This window comes from Mustela erminea, chromosome 4 (assembly GCF_009829155.1).
Source record: "Mustela erminea isolate mMusErm1 chromosome 4, mMusErm1.Pri, whole genome shotgun sequence".
Classification (NCBI taxonomy): Eukaryota; Metazoa; Chordata; class Mammalia; order Carnivora; family Mustelidae; genus Mustela; species Mustela erminea.
The window spans coordinates 147,790,762-147,811,449 of NC_045617.1; the positions used below are offsets into that span (position 1 = coordinate 147,790,762).

The following is a 20,688-nucleotide window of genomic DNA, read 5'->3' on the forward strand; positions in this document are numbered from 1 at the left end:
TCTTATAAGCCAAACACAATAATTTAAGTCTTCTACCTAAGGACTCTGCAGTTGGCCACTGTGTCTCCCCCAGACCCTCTTCTCCTGGCAGAGCATGGCATGGTTTAGACTTTCCTCAACATTCTGGTACCCAGCATTAAACCATAGTTCCTTGTAAAATGCCCATTTAGTTACAAGTCCTTACGGTGCATTATAGCTTAACAATAAGCATGCCCTAATACTCAGGGATAGATAATTGCTGTTGACCGTCTCCTTGGTTACTGTAATCTCCTACCACTACCAGTATCACCCCTCTCCATCCCACCCCCACCCACCCCACACACTATTTCTAAGTCATCAGGTCCAAAGGGTCCTAACACGGAGTCCTCTCCCAACGTTTTCATTGCGGGAGCTCTCTCAAGAGGGGCGTAAGTTGGGTGTTCAGTAAAAGGTAAGGGAGGTCATTTTCTCTGAGTTTGGCAAACAAGTTAAAGGGCAAATGCAGTTAGCCATGGAGGCCCCAGCCTTTGTCCGCACTCCCCCACAGCGCAGAGGCAGAGGACCACCCCCGACCCCGCCCGGCCGGGAGGGTGGGGTGTGGGGCGCGGGGGGCGGAGCGGGACCCGCGAGTCTGCAGGAGGGCGGGCTCCGCCGTCTCTGGTCTCCGCTTAGGGACTGTAGCGACGCCAGGGCTCTGCCACCCTCCGCCTCGCCAGCCGCCCTCTCCCCCGTTCCCGCAGAAAGGTGCTCAGAGCAAACCAGAGAGCAAAGAAGCAGGCAAGGGAGTCAGGCAGAAGCCGCTACCAAAGTTCCCAGGTGTTCCTTGCCGGCAGGTGCCTAAGCTCCGCGCTCAACACCATGGACAGCGCCCGCGAAGCGACTCAGGGGCTCTTGGACGCCGCCGGCTTCTGGCAGGTCTGGCAGCGGTTTGACTCGGACGGTAAGTGGAACACGGCACCTGCACATTCAGATGTATACATGGCCCCAGCCCGGACCCTCCGAAAGGACCCAGAGTTTCCCCTTCCCGTCTTTCCTCGCAGGGAACGTTGTCTTCAGGCGCTGTTAATGCTTATATCAAACCAAACAGTTGTTAGGTGTCCTGGAGCTACAGATCTAGAGTTTGGTATTTAAGTTCAGGGTCGAGGGAAGGACTTGGTCCCCCTCCCAATCTCTGTGTGTGTGTGTCTAAGATGATATGTCATATATGACGCAGATCACTACCTATATTCGAGGCTTGTGGCTGGCAGGCAACTGTCTGAAGTAAGCCCTCCCTAAAGGTGCTTTTCAAAGGAACGGAGGACGATTTTTACCAACTTTCAAATAGATGCTACCCCCCCAAAACACTTGAAAAGAAAATGGAACCACTTAAAATGTGCTGTATCTTTAGTAATAATTCAACAACCATAAAGAAAATAGCTAAACTGTGTTTTGACTCTGAAAAGTAAGATTTAAGAATTATACCTGTTAAATCTTTCGAAGCTTCCAAATCCTGGGCTTGGATTTTCTTCTAAAACTCATGTTTGTCTGTGGATTCAAATGTATGCATTTAGTTGCTTTCCTTTTCCAAATATTCATTTAAACCCAACACAGAGCATTTACTCTTGAGCATATGTTTACGATTCATGTCTCTGAGAGGTTAGACCCTAGCACGTGAGCACTGAGTTATCGGAAGAGTAAGGAACAGTATCCATGGGGATTTTACAGGCTGTGAGATCCAAAACAATTTAGATAAATAGTAAATGTCACATGTCATTCTATGTAAGTGACGATCACTTATGCATCTCCTGTTGCATTTAGAAAAAGGTTACATAGACGATGAGGAACTCGATGCTTTCTTTCATCACGTGCTGACAACACTGGGTACTGAGGTAAGTACTTGTGCCACGAGGCATTAATTTATGTGCCTTTAGCAAAACAGGAGAAGCATCCAAGTCTCATGTTGATCTGCACCTATTAATCCCATCTGACCTCTTTTCTTCCTTGCTTGTGTTAATTTTTCTCCATCTCTTAGCAACATGGAGGGACCGAGGCAGGTTTCATAAAAGGGATGACTGTAGCGTTAGACATGCTGGCCATTGACTTCTAGTGTAACATCTGTCATCCCCTCGACAGACCTTAACTATAGATTCAAACAACTCTGTTTTGAACGTCTCCTTGGTTATGTTTCTGCTAATGGGTTTTGACATGGAGATAAGGCAGCTCACTTTGTTCAAAAAGGTGGAAGAGATGTTAAGAGCTCCGAGGTTCTGAGTGTTTAGTGCATTTGATACTCCTTTGATAGCAGCTTACAAACAAACAGAACATTTAAAATCATTTTCTGTTATTCATTTCATTAGAAGAGGTTATAGATTTCTTTGGGAATAACAAACCAGAAAATAAGCAATATACCCAGAGCCCAGGTATAATAAATGGAAACCTATTCTATCATGTCCATATCCTTCCCTGATGGTAAATCTGGCCTCAAGAGATGGAGATTAACTCTGGAGGATCCCCGTAGCAAAGCAAAGACTCCTACAAAGACACCCCAGCCTGGGGATGGGAGAACCTAGTCAAGACTCCATCTGAGGATGCATGATAAGAGGAGTAGCTCTGGAGACAGGAGCATTTAAAGTGAATTGTGGAAATCACTTATCCTCAGCCAGAGAACTGTTTACACAGAAGAATGAAGTGCCTTGTACTGTCCTATAGGAGCCCAATGGAGGGAACGAGGCTCTCCGTGCCACCAAGGAGCGCTTCGAGAGGGTGTTTCCGGGTGTGGGCGGGCAGCCAGCTGAGAACAGAAGAGGCTGCCATCTGCCTCCAGCAGCCACGCAGACCCTGTCTCTCCCTGTCTCTGTTTCTATGTACACAGAGCTCTCTCTCTCTGTGCCTCGACTGTTCATTTGGTGTCTGCGTGTCTCATTTTTCTGCCCATTTCTGTTTCTCATTTTGATTCCTGGCCCCTATCTTCCATCATCACTTGACTTTCTCTCTGACCTTTCTGTCTCTCATCTGTCTGTCTTACAGGTCTCTCCAAGTTTCCTTGTTTCTCCTTCTATCTGCAGTCCGTCTCTCAAGGCTTGTCCCTCTTTTCCCTGTCTTTTCTTTTCCTTTCTCTTTCTTACCTATCTCATCTCTTTTTTGCCCCTCATTTCTTGTCTTTTATCAGTTTCTTTTCTTTTCTCCTTCTATCCGTTAACACTCTCTGTCTCTGTCTTCTGGTCTCTCTGTCTCTGCCTCGCCCTTCCTTATTGCTCTAAATGCTAGGGCTCATGGCACTCCAGAACCCATGAGTCAGATGCCCTTTAGTTAAGCATGACAGGTGTGTTTAAGGAAAACAAATAGATGAAGGCAGAACCATTTGAAGTCTTGGGATAAACTGGATGGTCCAAAACCCCAAACTCCCAGAGACTTAGAACTTTGCACCTTTCCAGAAGTTCTTTGCCTTAGTGATTTATAGGAAACAGGGAGAAAAGCTATTGTCAGTGTGGAAGCTGGGAGTGTCTTATTTACAGTCGTAAGGTGGGGGTGGGGCTGGTAAGACACAAGGGTCTGCTCTGAGCCAAGGGCATCTTCTTCTGGGGCTTTGGCTAACATTAGCAGCATTGTTGCCATTAGTGATGGAGCAGAGAGGTGCCTCGCTTGCAGCTGGGCAGTCCATCTCTTCCCTCCACAGAGCCAGCCTGGCGATTTGCCTTCTCACACAGGGGCGGGCATGCTCCTTACGGGAGAGGAGACAACAAGTGACACACCAGTGTCCTGTGCCCCTGTGTGTCCCATCCCCAAGGAATTTCAGTACCTTTGGGGTTTGCCTAGGATCTTGCATTTTTAAATCACCATATGTCCGTTGGTATCTCTCTCACCCTCTGACCGTCCAGGAACATTGACTGCCCATCATGGGAGATGGTGGGAGGGTTCTAATAGAATCAGGCCAGTCTAGCTGGGCTTGGACAGCAGACCCAACCACCCCTTCTCGGCATGTGGCTGGGGAGAGAGTTTTGGAGCCAGATCATTTGTATAAGCCATTGTCCCAAAAAGTCATCACCTGCCATTATTCCATTTCAAAATGCTGATACCTAACCCTGGGGAGTGGGGTTCTAGGAGCCTGTGCTGGGCACTCGATGCTCCCAGAACAACCATGATTAAGGAAACTATTCCTGATTCCTGATTCTGGGTTTCCTCCCTGCAGAGAAAGGAGTGGGCTCTAAGCATGTCCTTAATCAGAGAGCAGGACTTCCAAGTGGACGTCCATCAAGCTGAGTGACAGTCCCCATCCCTGCTTCTAACCAGGGATGCCCCAGCGAGTAGAGAAGACGCCACAGGGAGGCCTCCAGGATTGGGCCTGGGGTTTAGGAGGAGCAAGCGGTTCTTCAGAGGCCTGAAGAACTCTCCTTTCCTCCCTGATTAGCTAGCAGGTCACAGAAGTCTCGGAGGAAGGAATTTCAGGGTCGCCAACAGCGACCTGCTGGTCAACCTTGGAAAGCAACCAATCTGTGTGTGACTCCTGCTTCTCGGGGCCTCTGCGGGGACAGACTTAATGGAACCATGAGCCATTCATGCTGCGGCTCCCGTTCCTCACCCCTCTCTTAGCTCCTACCTTTTCTTTTCAAATGCTCAGAACTGGCCTCTGAACTAGGTCTGGAGAGAGCGAGTACAGAGCAGAGCCTCACTTCCTGGGGCTGTGTCCATATCCTTCCTGTCAGAGTCTAGCACAACCCGGGCCTCCTTCCATGCTTCAGAGACCACGGGGTCTAGAGTCTTACGGAAGGGGGGGCAGGGTGGTGCAGATGGGAAACACAACAGAGGCAGTCCCTCGGCTCTGTTGCTTTAGGTCCAAGGGATGGTCATGGGCTTTGGGGTTACAGGATGAAAGTCAAGGTTCTGTGGCTTAAAGCTAAGGTAGCACTAGACTCTGGCCTCAACTTCTTTGGCTTAACATTAATTAATTGTGAAACTTAATTTTCCTCCCCCATGGCTTATGTCCACTAAGGTCCTTTGGGAAGGTCCAGCCCACCATAAAGAACCATGTATTCATACTGTATCTCAGAGACACAGAAGTGACGGCTGTCCTGCAGATATCCTAATCTAGAAAGCCAACCTGAAATGCAAAGTGAAGACCCACCTTGTGGAGGAACCTCCATCACGTTTTCTTTCTGTATGGTGCACGTACACAGCCCACACACCCACACCCACACACAGGATCCGAGGAGCCAAGACTAGAAACGCCGATCTCTCCATATGTAGTGCAGTGTCTTAGGAGGAAGCCTGGCTAGCAGGGGTCATGGGGGATCGGATTAGGGACAGTATATCAGGGAGGCTGAATTTAGCGGCCGCTGCAGTCTGGAGTCCTGGGATCTGGCACTGGGGGGGATGTTTCTACCTCTCCGTTCCTTCATCAGAATTCATTCTCCATTCTCTCTATTCCTTGGTAATTCAATAACTACTTTCTTACTTTTTTCCCCTTCTAATTATTTTTCCCTGGGCGGGCTCAAGGAGAAGGTGAAGGGATGAGTGACGGCAAACTTGCGATCTGAAAGAGTTGGGCTTTTCCCTTTGAAACAGAACAAAATCTCTGATCTCTTGGGGGGAGAACTTAGGAGTCCTGCGAATGAGCTTAATGGAGGTGTTGTCTGTAGACCAGCTGATGGGATCAGGTTACGTCAGTCCGAAGCCCCTCAAAACCTAGTCTCTCGGCTTCTCTTCCTTCATTCAGGTTTTAGGAGCTCACTAGCCTGTAGGTCTCACCTGCTTGGGATTCTGATCAGCGGTGCTTTGCTCAAGAACTCTCCACCACTGTTCTCTCTCGTTCAACAGGGTAGGCTCATTTTAAATGGCTAAATAACCTGCTTTCCAGGTTAGACTAATGTAATGACCAGGCTCTATGCTCTGAATATTTGATATCCCGACTACATTTTTGGAATCCCCATGGGTTTTTTTTTGTTTGTTTGTTTAAGATTTTATTTATATATTTGACAGAGACCACAAGTAGGTAGAGAGGCAGAGAGAGAGGGGGAAGCTGGCTCCCCGCTGAGCAGAGAGCCCGATGTGGGGCTTGATCCCAGGACCCTGAGATCATGACCTGAGCCGAAGGCAGAGGCTTAACCCACTGAGCCACCCAGGCGCCCTTCCCCATGGGTTTAATGCGGCTCTGTCTGGCCTATTGTAGGAGGCAGGCATGGAAGAAAATGTGCAGAGAATGAAGCAACAGTTCACGGGTCTGCAGGGTGTCTCCAGAGATGGGCGCGTGCTGATGAAAGAGGTACCTTTCCCAACTGTCCTTTCTCCACTGAGGCTTTTTGGGCTGTCATTTTCCTCCCAAAAATAATACAAATCTTACATCTGAATGGGAAGCTAGATCTGTCTGCCAGGCTGCTGGCCTACCCAGCATTTTGAACTAATCTCCTCTCCTTTTCCATTTTCTTAACAACCCATATCATTTTCTTTAGGTCAAGCAATATCTGTAGTTATTGTAACTGGGGAATTCATATGCTGGAGGTCTTGCAGTTACTCGATCCAATGGGTCCCTTTGCTATGTGCTGTTCAGATTCAGCCTGGGCATAAGGAAAAACTGACTAACAAGAAATGAGTTGAAACTCCTGCATCAGCTCCCAGCGGAGGTTGGGGAGATCTAACCCCGGAGATCATTCGAAACAAAATGGACAGCAGCCATCCTACAGCCCAGCCCACACAGTACCTTTCTTTTCAGAAAATTATGATACTAGGGCAAGATAATTGTATCCTTATGAAAAGTAGACATGTTTGCCCGGAAGGAAGCAGCCTTCTCAGAACCCTAGCATTTCCAAAATTTTCACTCCAAGGCAAAAATTTTTCATGTCACCAGCGATGGTGGATAACTGATGCAAGTAAACTCAAGCCTCAAGCTAGAAACACAGAAGGACTCATGACTGTGTGTTCACTGCTGCGTTCTCCAGCCCCCAGAGCACAGCGGAACATTAATGGTGCCCAGTATATGTGTGTGGGCTTAAGGGAGAAGAAATGAAACACGGGAAATGGCTGAAAATGATGGTGTTATCTCACTAACAACAGGCAGAGCTTCACGAAGCACTTAGAAACCCGGCAACAGCTTGGACACCCGTGCCAACCATCCCATCATGGAGTCCCGCAGATGCACAGCAGAGGTGTTGTCTGTAGACAAGCTGATGGGATCTGGTTACACCCGTCCCAGGCCCCTTAAAACCTCTGGAGTCTGTGCGCTTAAGGAGTAGCAAGTCTCCCCCTCGGCCCCCCCCCCCCCCCCCCCCCCCCCGCCCCGTACTGTGGCCTATCTCACTCTAGTCACAGGTCGTTGAGACCTGAAAATCAGCCCACCCAGACACCTATTAGGTATTCTAGCACAACTAAGGTGGGGCAGACTTCACCACGGAAAGCCCAAGCGAGGCTGCGGGATTATCAGTGCATCTGATTTGCCCCAGGCTCCTCCAATTAAAGCTGAAGACAGACTGGGTTCTAAAGCCTGGGGACCTGTGAATCACATTTTCATTTGGTTTTTGGCTTGTCCTACCCCATGGGAAAAAGCAAGTAGTTCTGAAGAGCAGATGCTGATTCCAGCGGACCTTGGAGCCCAGACAGGTGTGGCGGGGGGAGGCAGGATGTGGGGGATGGGGCTGGGGCAGTGCCAAGTCCACACGGTGAATGTGAGACCTTGGCCAAGTTACTTCTCCCTGACCCTCTGGTTCAATGGTCTTCACAACACGGCATTAGCATTTATTGAAGGAATTTTGCCTGTAAGTAGTGCCTCACTTTACTTTTAGCCTTCACATAAGCATCAGGATATAAACATTATTATCCCCATTTTACAAGTGAGGAAATTGAGGCACAGAGGGATCAATTAACTTGTGCCAGGCCAAATAAAAGGCGAACAATGGAGAAGGAATTAGGATCCACTCTAAAGCCTGTCATGGACACACACTGCGCTGTCCTGCTCCCATGAGTAAAAGAGGGTATCACACCAGTGGGACTGGTATGAGACTTTAATGGAGCATAAATGAAACGTATGTCGCCAGTGCCTGCCACGTCATAGTTACTCGATACATGATATTTAAATATGATTGCTGTCGTTCACACAGTAGGTCCCTGAGCAGACCCACACCCAGCTAGAGGAGTGAATAGGCGTGTGGGCTCAACATGCCTCCCCACCCCCAACAGCCTCTGTGTGGACTCCACCGTGGCGTTGAGCACGGAGATAGAAGGAGTGACTACTGTTTCTGGGGGACAACGCAAGCCAGCAACACGGCAGTACCGTATCATGGGATGAGCCCAGCCAAACACAGCCATGCGCTGAAGTAAGAATTATAGTCATGCATCATGGGAAGAAAATGTCACCGTTACTCATGAGAGAAGTGACCTAAATCAGTAGAACTGGTGCTCAGATAGGAGGAGGGACAACGTAATGGATCCCACCCAGACCAGCTCTGGGAAGATCATAGAGACACTGATAATGTAGAAGAAGAAAAACAGCCGACACGCAGGACACCGACAGCAGGCACTCCTCTCTGTGCCCGTGGTGTGGAGAGACCGCGCCTACGCCATCTCCCCAGCACGGCGTGAAGCTGGAAAGGATGACCCTAGTCTGGGTGCCATCACTTGCCACATAACTAATGAGAGTTCTAGTTTCCTTTTTTTTTTTTTTTTTTAAAGATTTTATTAATTTATTTGACAGGGAGAGAGATCATAAGTAGGCAGAGAGGCAGGCAGAGAGAGAGAGGAAAGCAGGCTCCCCGCCGAGCAGAAAGCTCGATGCGGGGCTTGATCCCAGGACCCTGAGATCATGCACGAACTGAGCCAAAGGCAGAGGCCCAATTCACTGAACCACCCAGGTGCCCAAGTTCCAGTTTCTTTGATGAAAAAATGAGAATGGGAGTGTGTTGCGTACTTTCTGGGTTGGGGCTAGGATGGAGTGAGTAAGCATACGTAAGAATTTAGAACAGTTCGTGGCACATATAAGAACTATTTGCTCTTTTAATTTCCCATTATATAATGGAGTTAAATTATTTTAATATGGGAGAGTCTTAAAATAGTGTCTGGAACGTATTAAGCACTGACAGATTTATTATTACTATTAGGATTATGGGGCGCCTGGCTGGCTCAGTTGGTACAGCATCTGCCTTCGGCTCAGGTCATGACACAAGGTCCCTAGGATCGAGTCCTGCATCGGGCTCCCTGCTTAGTGGGGAACCTGCTTCTCTCTCTCATTCTCCTTCTGTGCTCTCTCAAATAAATAAAACTCTTAAAAAAAAATAAAGTGAGGATTATGATTTTGGATCGTAAGCTTTTGGGAGGCAGACGCCCGCCATGTTTCCTACCTAGTAACAGAGCAGTGTTTGAAAGCATCAGGGAATCCAAAACTGTAGTCAGGGACCCAGAACTGTAATTGGAGCTCTCGGTCCTGGGAAATCCAAGCCCTCTTCCCCTTGTAGTATGTCCCACCGTGCCTTTTACCCAGGGAGCAGTGGCCGGTGTGGCTGATGGCTGTTTCCCTCTGCTTCCTCAGCTTGCCAACATGTTCTTGTCTGAAGATGAAAACTTCCTGCTGCTCTTTCGTCAGGAAAACCCCTTGGACAGCAGTGTGGAGTTTATGCAGGTAAGTGTTTGGTTGTGTCTCTGCAGAGGATGAGGACTGAGAAAAGCTCAGGATCCCAGCCACCCACGAGGGAGGCCAGCAATCCTGTCCAGTCCCCAAACCCTCAGAGGGTAAGACCAAGCAAAGAAGCCCTTGGTGATGAACCGGAACTTGGGTCCCAAACCCCCGTGCGCTCTGGGCGCTGCCTTAGGCTGCTCCCAAGCCAACAGAGTCCTTCAGCCTGAGCTGGAGGAGGCCCAGAAAACAGGCAGGCAGGCCAACATGGAGGAATATGACAGGGGTCGGCTGGGAACTCCGGAGCCCGGAGAGCAGGTGTCCCATTCAAAGCAGAGAACCCCGGGGAGCTCCAGAGGATTGCTGGCTTCTAAGCATGCTATCTGGATATCTAGCCTACTTGTTTTTATATGTTGGCCACTAATTCTGGTTTCAAAGGTATAATACCACGAAAACGTAACTCCCTAGCGTGTCCATCCAGCCAACAGACCTTCTGTTTGCAGTCGCTGTGCTCGAGAGAACGCTGAAAGCCGTCAGTGCCTCCTCTTTCAGCCTCCGGATGGTACTATCCTTTGGACAAAGACCAGGAAATTCAGAGCAGACTCAAGACAGCTACTGCATCCCAGGCGGTTCCTGAAATAGTTACCAAGACCCCATTTAGGAGATAATAGCTTAGCACCCTTTTACACAACTGTATTTACTTCCTGCCGAGTGGAAGTCATAAAATTGAGCAAGCACGCACATAGACTATTCACGGGAGAGATCTGAATGATCTGAATGGACAATAAAAGTAGGCTGGTAGATAAGAAGTGCCAATTTATAACAACTGATTTTTGCCAATCCAAGTGGTAAAGATTTTAAGAGGATCAACAAAATACATGGTGCCAGCCAGAAAGCCCTGAGATTGACACTCATGATCTGTTGGTAGGCATGCACACTGCAACAATTTTATGGAGAGCGATTTTGCAAAAATATAATCAGAATCTTTTAAAATGTCATTATTCAAAGTTAAAAATATCTTTACCCTTGGACTTAATAAATCTACTGCTCCAGGCATCTATCTTAAGTTATAATCAGAAATGCTTATAATTGGAGGAAATGTGTTATATTGTTAAGAAGCAAAACTGTGCATGCATTATGATCTTAACATTATTTAAAAAATGGTTCACCCTAACACCTACGTAAATTAAACTGTAGGTAGATACACATAAGATAAACGCTAACTGCTTTTAAGTGGTAAGATTTCAGATGGTTTTTATATTTTTTGTACTTTAATATTTTCCAACTGTGCACAGATCATAATTATTTACAAATCACTTTAAGTGACATTTTCACAATGATTTGAATGGTGCTCAAAAATGCTCTCAGAAAGTTTTAAATGAAAATAATAAACAGATTGCCCATGTGTATAGACAATATGACCTCCAAGTTAGTCTTGCCGTGTAACAGAAATATGAGGAAAGGAAACAAAGATATACCTGAAGAGTGTAGTTTTCTCCTCTTCGTAGCTCATTAATTTTGTACAGTGAATATGATTTACTCTTATAATCAGAAACACAGTATTAAAATGTTAGGCCTTGCTTAATACTGAATAACTCTGAGGAATGGGAAAAAGCAAAGAGCACTATGGAGCTTTCCTATCTTTTTGCTTTTTTTTTTTTTTTTCTTAACTTATTCCATTTACCCCCTCCCTTTAAGTTGGTCAGTGGCTTCCGTAACAAAGAGCCTTCCCTTTCTCTACCGAATTAAAAAATAATACATATCTCTTCAGATTCCTGATTTCTTTTAAGTTAAATTTGTTATAACCTACTATTATCCTATATATATATATATTTTTAAAGATTTTATTTATTTATTTGACAGAGAGAGATCACAGTAGGAGAGAGGCAGGGAAGAGATCACAGAGAGAGAGGAAGGGAAGCAGGCCCCCTGCCGAGCAGAGAGCCCGATGCGGGACTCGATCCCAGGACCCTGAGATCATGACCTGAGCCGAAGGCAGCGGCTTAACCCACTGAGCCACCCAGGTGCCCCAATATCCTATATATTTTTAAAAATTCTAAGTTAATGTCTTGACGTTCCCCCTAGGCCACCGGACGTTAAAACACTTTAATCCTAACACAGGGTACCCAGCTCATGTGCGGTGACTGCCCGGGATATGAGTTCTGTCTTGTTTTCTTTAACCTTACAAATTTTATGCAGTCAAGATTTCTTACCCATCATCTTTGTGAACCATTGCTTTTTGTGACTAAGAGTCTCTCTATTTTCCTCCTTCCTAGTGTTTATCCTTCACTAAATTCTATTGGTAAAACTTTATTTGCCTGGAAATCTCTTATTTTTCTTTCATTCTTTAAAAGGAGGAAGGGGGACCTGGGTGGCTCAGTCATTAAGCATCAGCTTTCAGCTCAGGTCATGATCCCAGGGTCCTGGGTTCAAGCCCTGCTTTGGGCTCCCTGCTCAGCAGGAAGCCTGCTTCTCCCTCTGTCACTCCCCCTGCTTGAGTTCCCTTTCTCTCTTGTGTCTCTCTCTAATAGATAAAATCTTAAAAAAAAAATTAAAAATAAATAATAAATAATAAATTAATAAATAAATAATAAAAACAGATAGGTGAGCACATTATTCACATAGAAACCTTTGGGCCTCCAATGGCTGGCTCAGTTGTAGTAAAATTATAAGATAATGTAGACAGAAAATTTTTGGAGAATAGCATAAGAAAAGCATGAAAAATGGTTTGATTATTTAAAATTCTCATTCTTAGCTTTGGTATATTCACACCATAAAAGTTTGAATGTAATTTATATTTCATTTGTTGACTTTGTAAGTCTGGCTGAGTTCAGGGGCCATAGGGCATGAAGTTTCTCAGTCTTCTCATGGCCCATCAGTACCCCCACTAGCCCCACAGGGTGCTCAGGCTGACTGGGGTCTAGAATTAAGGTCCCTGCAGTGAGTGACTCAGCTAACCCATTCTATAGCTACAGATGATCTGTCAGTTAAAAAAAGAAAAGAACTTAGGGGCGCTTGGGAAGCTCAGTCAGTTAAGCATCTGCCTTTGGCTCAGGTCATGATCCCGGGGTCCTGGGATCAAACCCTATATCAGGCTACTGCTCAGCGTGGACCCTGCTTCTCCCTCTCCCTCTGCTGCACCCCCTGCTTGTGCTTTCTCTCTCTCTTTTTCTCTGGGTCTTGCTCTCTGTCAAATAAAGTTAATTAATTAAAAACAAAAACAAATAACAGTGTTACTTCTTCTGTTCCTTTCCTTTTCTTCTTTTTCATGTAGACTCTACACCCAGCCTGGAACCCCAAGCAGGGCTTGAGCTCACAACCCTGAGATCAAAACCTGAGCTGAGACCAAAAGTCGGGTGCTTACCTGGCTGAGCCGCCCAGACACCCCTACTTTCTGATTCTGTACAAGAGTTTGAGAAATAGCCAACCCGTGAGGCTTAAGCACGGGATAATTTGAGGTGATCCAAATCACACCGCTTATGAGAGAAAGCAGTTCAGCGTGTCTATAGAAGTGTTCAGTTGTCCAGTTTTGTGAGCGTATCTTCAGCCAGATGAAGGCTGCCCTTACACCCTAAAGCCAAGGAGAGGCTTGTCTCATCACTGGGAACTACCTGAGATATTTTCTTCCCTTTATCCAGAGCCAAGGCCACACAGGGAGGATCCCTGAGGGCCTGCGGGCAGCACAGTTTATTTTGAAGGGGTTCACCCTTTCATTAAGGGTTATAGTTTGATGCAGGTGCCTCCACTTGATGCCCCCCAACTTTGCATGGGCCCCGGGCTTTGCCTCCTGCCGGCTTTGTGTGCAATTTCCTGATACAGCTGCAGGCTACGTTCTCTGCGTCAGCACACGGACCCGGGACAAATGTCGGCATCAGTCCTCCATGATCTCTCTGGCTGTGTGCTTGTTTACATGGCCGCTGGTTCCTAAACAGATGCCTGGCTTTTGTGTATTTCAGATTTGGCGCAAATATGATGCTGACAGCAGTGGGTTTATATCAGCAGCTGAGCTGCGTGTAAGTGTCACCGGGCGGGTCTCTCACTGGGGGGTGGGGTGCCGGTTCGCCACTGGGAATTGGATGCACGTGGATCATGAATTCCATTTCTGTGAGCCCAAGAAACTTGGATTTGAATGTGTGACTTTAAAAAACAGTATTTGTGTTTAAAAGCTTTAGAAAGTACAAGTGATACTGGTTTCTCTAGGAAAGACACATCATTGAGGAGTTTTGACACTTTTTCCATGCCTGGAGCTATTCTCTGGGTTCTAAGAACATCCTTTAAACAGGGACATCCCTCCCCATTCTTGGATTTATTGCTTGCTAAAAGCATTTTATTTTCTCCATTAAAAAAAAAAAAAATGAACCACAATCCTTGATGTAAGTCCTCCCGAGATCTTGGCGGTTTATCTGCTCTCTGTTTAAGATGTGGTTCTTCTCTTGATGTCACAGAACTTCCTCCGAGACCTCTTCCTCCACCACAAAAAGGCCATTTCGGAGGCTAAGCTGGAAGAATATACTGGCACCATGGTAAGTGAGTGATGGGATCTCCACAAGGGGGTTAACCACCCCTCCGCCCCCCGCCTCTCCAGGGCCCAGAAACAGAAGCGCAGAGTAAGTGCCCCAGTGAGCATGTGTGGACTAAGTGAATGCAAGAGGAAAAGTCAACTCTCCAAAATGGGCTAACATTGAGCCTCGTTAGCCCCTCTCTGAGGTTGGGGCAGCATGCACTGGAGATGGAAAGCAGTTCACCTGTCCTTGGGGAGACCAGGCAAGTAGAGTCAACATTGTGTTACTAGGCACTGGGCCAATGAGCTCAATTCTACGGGAAGTCACATGGAAATGGGTAAACACGGACAATCAGAAACCTAGACAACTAGGACCAAACACATGGAAGCCACTTAGAGAGCTGAGAGTCAGCTGGGCGGGAGAGGTGTGTCCCTGTTCTGCCACATCTTAGCTATGACCTTGGGAGATTGTCAAGCCTCTCCTTTTACTTATTTCATCCATAAAATGGGGGGTTAATAGGACCGAATTACTGTGAGGGCAACGGAAGTACTGGGCAGGCGTCTGGGTCATGAGGCATGTTAACTCTCATTTTCAGGCTTGCTATGGTCCTTGTTGTCGTTACTTTACTTGTCCCTTGTGGCATTCACGTGCTGAATGACCGAGATTATTTCGGTGTCAAAACTCCTTGGAAAACGGTGGTTTGGGAGCAGCTGCTTCTGGCAACCCCCTCCTCACCTTCCGTTCCGACTCGTTCCCGTGCATCTCCCCCGCCATGCAGCAGCAGCCTGGCTCCCCTGCCTGCCCTCTCCTCTGAGTCCCCTCCCGGCCCCAGATGCGTGCTCCTTTCCAATCGAACTCCGTAGGTGGTTTCTCAGTCAATAAGCAAGGAGATGGCTGGTGAAGGCTTGACTGCTTGTAGGATTGTTACATCTATCATATGAGGCGTTCTTGACCAGATTGATGTTACTCAAATTCCTGGAGCACAGTCGGGAACATGCACCACTGGGAAGAGGTCGTGAATTCCCATAAAATGGGTGCCGCTTAAGTGATGTTTCCAAATAGGGTGTTATTGCTGTGACTTCTCAGCAGGGGTGGCATTGTTTATGCTATGTATCTTATCCTGAAGCCTTAGAAAGGGTAAGTGACAGTCACCACCTTGTTGAATTCTTTTTTTTTTTTTTAAAGATTTTATTTATTTACTGGAGGGACAGAGAGAGAGAGAACAAGTCCGGGGGAGGAACAGAGGCAGGAGAGGGAGAAGCAGACTTCTTGCCAAGCGGGGAGCTAGACCTGGCGGCTCGATCCCAGGTCTCTGGGATCATGACCTAAACCAAAGGTAGATGTGCTTAACCGACCGAGCCACCCTGCTGCCCCACCATGTCGAATTCTCAAATGCACTTCCCAGATCGGGTAACTCGGAGAAGTTAAGTTACTGGACCAGAGGCCCCAGTTAAACTGGAAGCCAAGCCCTTGGTTTTCAGCCCGGCCCCTCCTGCCACTCACTCTGCACTCTAAGTCCCCAAATGCTGCCCCAGTCACAGGCGCCTGCCCTGGGTGGGAGGAAGGTGCTCTTAACCATGAAGACTTGTAAATGGCCCAGAAAGAAGCTAAGCCCATTCCAAGGACAGAATCCAACCCCAGGCCAGGATCTCAATGAAGGAAATAATCTGGTGTCTTGCTCTGTTGATCTGTTTTGAGAACAGGCAGCGGGGTGCTTGAGATCCCGAGTAAATATATAGTCAGCCCTGCAGGGTAACGTGGGACGTCCCCTCGAAGCAGGAAGCAGTTTCCCAGTACAGGGAGATCTCTGGGTTTCTTCCCACCCCATTTCCAGTGAAACCTGCCCGCAGAATAAGGACTATGAAATGAGCGATGTCCTCTGCCTGGGACAGAGAAAGACAAGCAGATCCTGTTTCGAGCTGAGCACTTTTCTGGGCTTAGGTTCACACCTACTGACTGTTGTTATCTCGATTTGACTCACTTAAAAAGCATGCGCCGCACAATGCAATACTCTCACTCAGGATCTCCAGCGTTTCTAGTGTTTGTTTGGTTACCTTTGATTCTGAGGGGCTTCCCTCAGGCTCCAAGTGTAATGCTAAACTGCCTCTTTTTTTCTTTCTTTTCTTTTCTTTTTTTTTTAAGATGTATATATTTATTTGTTTGACGGTGGGGGAGAGAGAGAGAGAGAGAGAGAGCACAAGCAGGGGGAGGTGGAGAGGGAAAGAGAAGCGGACTTCTTGCTGAGCAAGGAGCCCCATGCGGGACTCGATCCCAGGACCTTGGGATCATGACCGAGCTGAAGGCAGATGCTTAACCAACTGAGCCATCCAGGTGCCACCTTTTCTCACTTCTTAGCATGGCTCAACTGTTTTTTCCCTCTCTTTCTTCTCCTGGTTCTTGCCTGTCCTTCAAGATTCGGTTAGATGTCACCTTGCCTTAGAAAACCTTCCAGAACCTTCTTCTGTAATCAACAAAGTGCCTCTTTTCTGTGCACCCAGACTTCCTTGTACCTATCACTGAGTCCTCCTCACAGTCATCTGTTCGAGCCATCCCACAACTACCCACAATCTGCTATGCCCCAGGCACCCCTCTGGTCGCCGGGGACCCAGCAGTGAGCAAAACAGACAAAGGGGAGATGTCTGACAATAACCAGAAGCATAATAAATAATAAATCAGATTGCATGACAGAGGGTAACAAGTATTACGGAAAAATGAAAACGCAGAGCAGAGCGAAGGCTAGCCACGCCAACAAAGCAGCGAGGACAAGGGCCTGGGGAGGAGAGGCGGCTGCGGCAGGACCGCGAGTGCAGCAGGCACGGAGCCCCTGCGACAGCAGTGCGCCTGGGATCTTCAAGGACTGGAAGACAGCAGCGGGGCTGGGGCAGAGGGAGCGTGGGTGAGAAAACAGAGGCCAGACCCTGTAGGGCTTCTGAGGATTCAGCAGGATTCCTGACGAGTCAGCTGGGGTCAAGGACAACGCTGACATTACTTGTTTAGGGATCTTGTTCTTTCCCAGCCGGTGACTCTTCCCGCGCAAGGACAGGGTCGCATCTCCTCACATCTCTGCGTTCCCTGCCCTCCCTCGGGGCCAGGCACACATAGGCTACTTAATGCCAACTGTCAGAACTGAATTTGCAGGCTAACTAGTAGCCAGCTAAAATAAGAAGCCGTGATGACAAAAGCAAAGCTTACCCTTGGGACCTCCCACCTCCCTTGCCTGTGTTCCTTGAGCCCTTTCACCCCCATGACGGCTCCCGCTCCCCCTTGGGGTGCCTCATAGGTCATGGATTGCTCCCTCAAGCTGTTCTTGGTGCTCTGAAATTCTTTTTTCCCCTCTTTTTAAACCAAACCCTCCAGGCAGAGCCAGAAGGAGTGCTTGGAAGTGCCGAGCTTGATCCTTTATGGCTCCCATTGGGGTCCTTCACCCCGTGTAGACAGTCATCCAGACTGGGTCCCCACCAGGCAGGGTCTGAGCGGTGCTGAACCCAGGGACAGATCCAGACAGGGTGGCTGGAGCCCCACGCTGATGACCAGAGGGACGAGGGGCAGGAAACCAGGTACCAAGAGTGGGGACGAGAGCCAGAGGTTGTGGAAGAGGCAGAACAGAGCAAATATGAAGAGACAATCCCCGCAGGACAGGCCTGTGATATGTCCCTGTGGATTCAGAATCCATATCATTATGTTCCTGAAGTTGAGTCAGACGTGCTTTAGTAGGCTAAGGAGTAGGTTCTCAAAGTGACCCAGCATATCTTCCCACACCAAAACCCTCACTCCCTTCATGCTTTTTTCTTCCAGGTCCGACTATGATCTAGTAAACTAGTTCACTCAAAGATGTGAGTTCATTCATTCAACAAATATTTAGGGAGAGCTCACCAAGGCAGATATGGCCCCTGACTGTATGGAGTCTTCCAATTAGGGACAATTTGAGAAAGGAGGGAAAAAGCAAAAATTCACTCTGGTCGCTCCAGTTCATCCCCACTGTGCCGGTCATTGTCATAGACCATCCACCGACAAGTTGAGTTCAGTTTGGCCTTCCGTCCCTAAATACAGTGATCTCCTCTTGAGGTCCAGTTTGCCTGACTTTTCAAAAATCATGCAGATCACAAGGAAGCCACAATTCTAGAGCTTCTGCAAAGGCAGAAGGTAGGTAGATGGACAGAGTCCAAGTTGCGTTGTTTCAAAATGCCTTCTCCCCTGAGGACACGTGATGTTTTCATGGCAACACAACTAGCCTTTATTCCAGTCCTGGGTACTTGACTCGTAATCATTGTGCAAAGCACTTTTCAAACATTTGATTCTCTCAACAACCTCATAAAAATAAGGGTTTTTTTTTAAGCCCTCATTCTATAAATGAAAGAAACTGAGAATTGCAGACTTTGACGGGTCAACTATAATAAGGATGGAGTGGAAATGCATACCCAAATCTATCTCCAAAGCTTGCCTTTTCCACCACAATACTCATGTCTGAGAACTGAAATACTGAGTCATTAGAAAGAAAACTTCCAAAAGGGAAAAGTAAAGCTCTGCTGAGAGATCAAGAAGCGATGATGATCCCCTGAAGAGAGTGAAGAGCCAGGCGAGGACAGGCGTGTTGGGGACTTCGGATTCTTGTGATGTTTTTCAAGAGGAGATGATACTGGAGCTCAAGCTCTCAAGCCGCGCCAGAATCTATTACCTAAGAAAGTGGATTGTTCAAGAATCATCCTAAGAACTGACATCTTATTCAACACAAAATAGGAAACAAATGGAAGACAAAAGGGAAGGAGAAAGGATTCTACAACATCACCTGGGGAGGAGAAGGGCCTGGGAAGAAAAGATAACTTTTTGCCCGTAGAGAGCCCCCCCCCCCCCCGGGGCATCTCATTCAAACAGCCCAGCATAAGGGACAGGAAGGGGTGTCAAGGAGACATTGTGCTGCTTACAAAGACAACACTCAGCAGGAAAGAATCCGCACATCACGCCTCAGTCTGGCAACCCTAGTCGCCTAGAGCACTTCTCTTCGAAGCCTTTAGGTTTCAATCTTGAAAAATACCGGGCTGGCAGCTCTTTCCATGGGGATGGCCTGGGCTGAAGAAAATCTGGCAATGTACAATTTTTGATGGCTCTCAGCTCAGATCTGGAAGCCTAGAATCCTGTGAAGTAGCTGAGGGGGATCCCAGTGGTCTCACCCAGCTTTAGAGGATCTGCGTTGAGAACCGTTCATGGATCAAGACTGTCCTGTTATTCTTTGCCTGTTTTGTTGTCAAAACCTGCGGCTCTTCTGCTTCTGTGGCTGCCCGTAGCACTCATTTTGTTCCAAACTGTCGTGTGGGGATAGGCTAGCAATCAGTCAAATCCAAGTGGCCCCTCACAGGTTCTTTATGCCTTGAGGTGATCAGCGAGTGTTGAGGAATCCAGCCAGTAGGGGAGTTTCCACCCTGAGACCTAGTCTAACCAGAAGATGAGATGACTTTAATGAGATTATGGCTGATCTATTTTAGCTGACTTCCTTAAATTCAGAGGCGGCTTATATATACTTTTCCAGAGAACATATTTGGGACCTGGACTATAGTTTGTTTGTTTGTTTTTTAAAGACTTTTTACATTTCCCTAGCGACCTGTGGGTGAATGAACTTTCAGAAACTCAATATTCTCCGAAGAGATTTTAGAACCTTAGTCTAACTAAGTGATACACCAAGTGTGAAATCTGCTGCTGCTTTAATGGCTTTTTTTGAGCAATGGGCACAGTGAGGTGAACACTGCATTACAGATCTGGTTCAAAGGTTTGGCATCAAATGCTTTATTTAAGAAATGTAGCCTGCTAAATAAATTCAAATAGACCCAGAGGACTGGCACGTTTGAAAGTGGTCTGCAGCCTGAACAATGAATGAGTCACAGCAGAGCACCCAGGCCTAAGCACAAAGTCGAGGTCTGCAGACCTGACCTTCTCCTAACTCCTGATTAATGTTGTGGACAAGGAAGGAAACAGCCTATGAACAAAATCCAATTATGACATCTCATTGAGAGTGGGGTGGGGGGAGGATTAGCTGTCCGAATAGAATATTATCAGGTAGTATTGAACTTTTAAAAATGTAAGCTAATGCATGTGGGGAGATGTTAAGTTCACACACCATGCTAATTAGAGCATGGAACTTTAACTCTTGTAAATGTGCAAATTAAAATCTGAGACCACGGCAGACAGAGAGACATGTGATGTTAAGCTTGTCCTATCCTCTCCACTGGTCACAGTCCTTGGCGTTCAGGCCTGGATGGAAGTTGCTGGCTTGCAGCTTTCTTCCATAGACGGAGGCACTCAACTCTCGGATCCAGGCTGATGGGAAACATGCCTGGGATCTGTGTCGAGAGCTCTTCCCTCCAGTGCTGGTGACCCCACTGGCCTTATGACTTGAAATACCAGCTAATGGTGATGACCCTCTATTCACAGCTCTGACTCTTCACTGAACTTCTTAAGTGAACTGTGTAGCCCATTTTCTGATGGGCAGAAGCATGATTTACCACATTGGTGCTCAGTTCTTCCTCAAGCCAATTTTGAGCAAAGGGCATTTTCCCCTTTTGAGTAATCTGCACAGCAGTGGAGACGGGCCTACATCTTTCGAGATGAGTTACTACTTGCTTAAAGCTCAAGATCATCTAG

The 20,688-nt window shown here is 47.3% G+C and overlaps 1 protein-coding gene across 1 annotated transcript in view; it reads left to right on the plus strand.

Moving 5' to 3' along the window:
- The first annotated feature begins 363 nt into the window (after nt 1–363).
- Nucleotides 364–20,688, plus strand: part of SCGN (secretagogin, EF-hand calcium binding protein) — a 37,634-nt gene continuing 17,309 nt past the window's right edge. Inside the window, exons 1-7 of the mRNA XM_032338383.1 lie at nt 364–430; nt 720–919; nt 1,777–1,847; nt 6,125–6,217; nt 9,470–9,559; nt 13,510–13,566; nt 13,999–14,076. Coding sequence (XP_032194274.1) covers nt 838–919; nt 1,777–1,847; nt 6,125–6,217; nt 9,470–9,559; nt 13,510–13,566; nt 13,999–14,076 — 471 coding nt within the window. The 5' untranslated portion in view covers nt 364–430; nt 720–837. The remainder of the gene's footprint in view (nt 431–719; nt 920–1,776; nt 1,848–6,124; nt 6,218–9,469; nt 9,560–13,509; nt 13,567–13,998; nt 14,077–20,688) is intronic.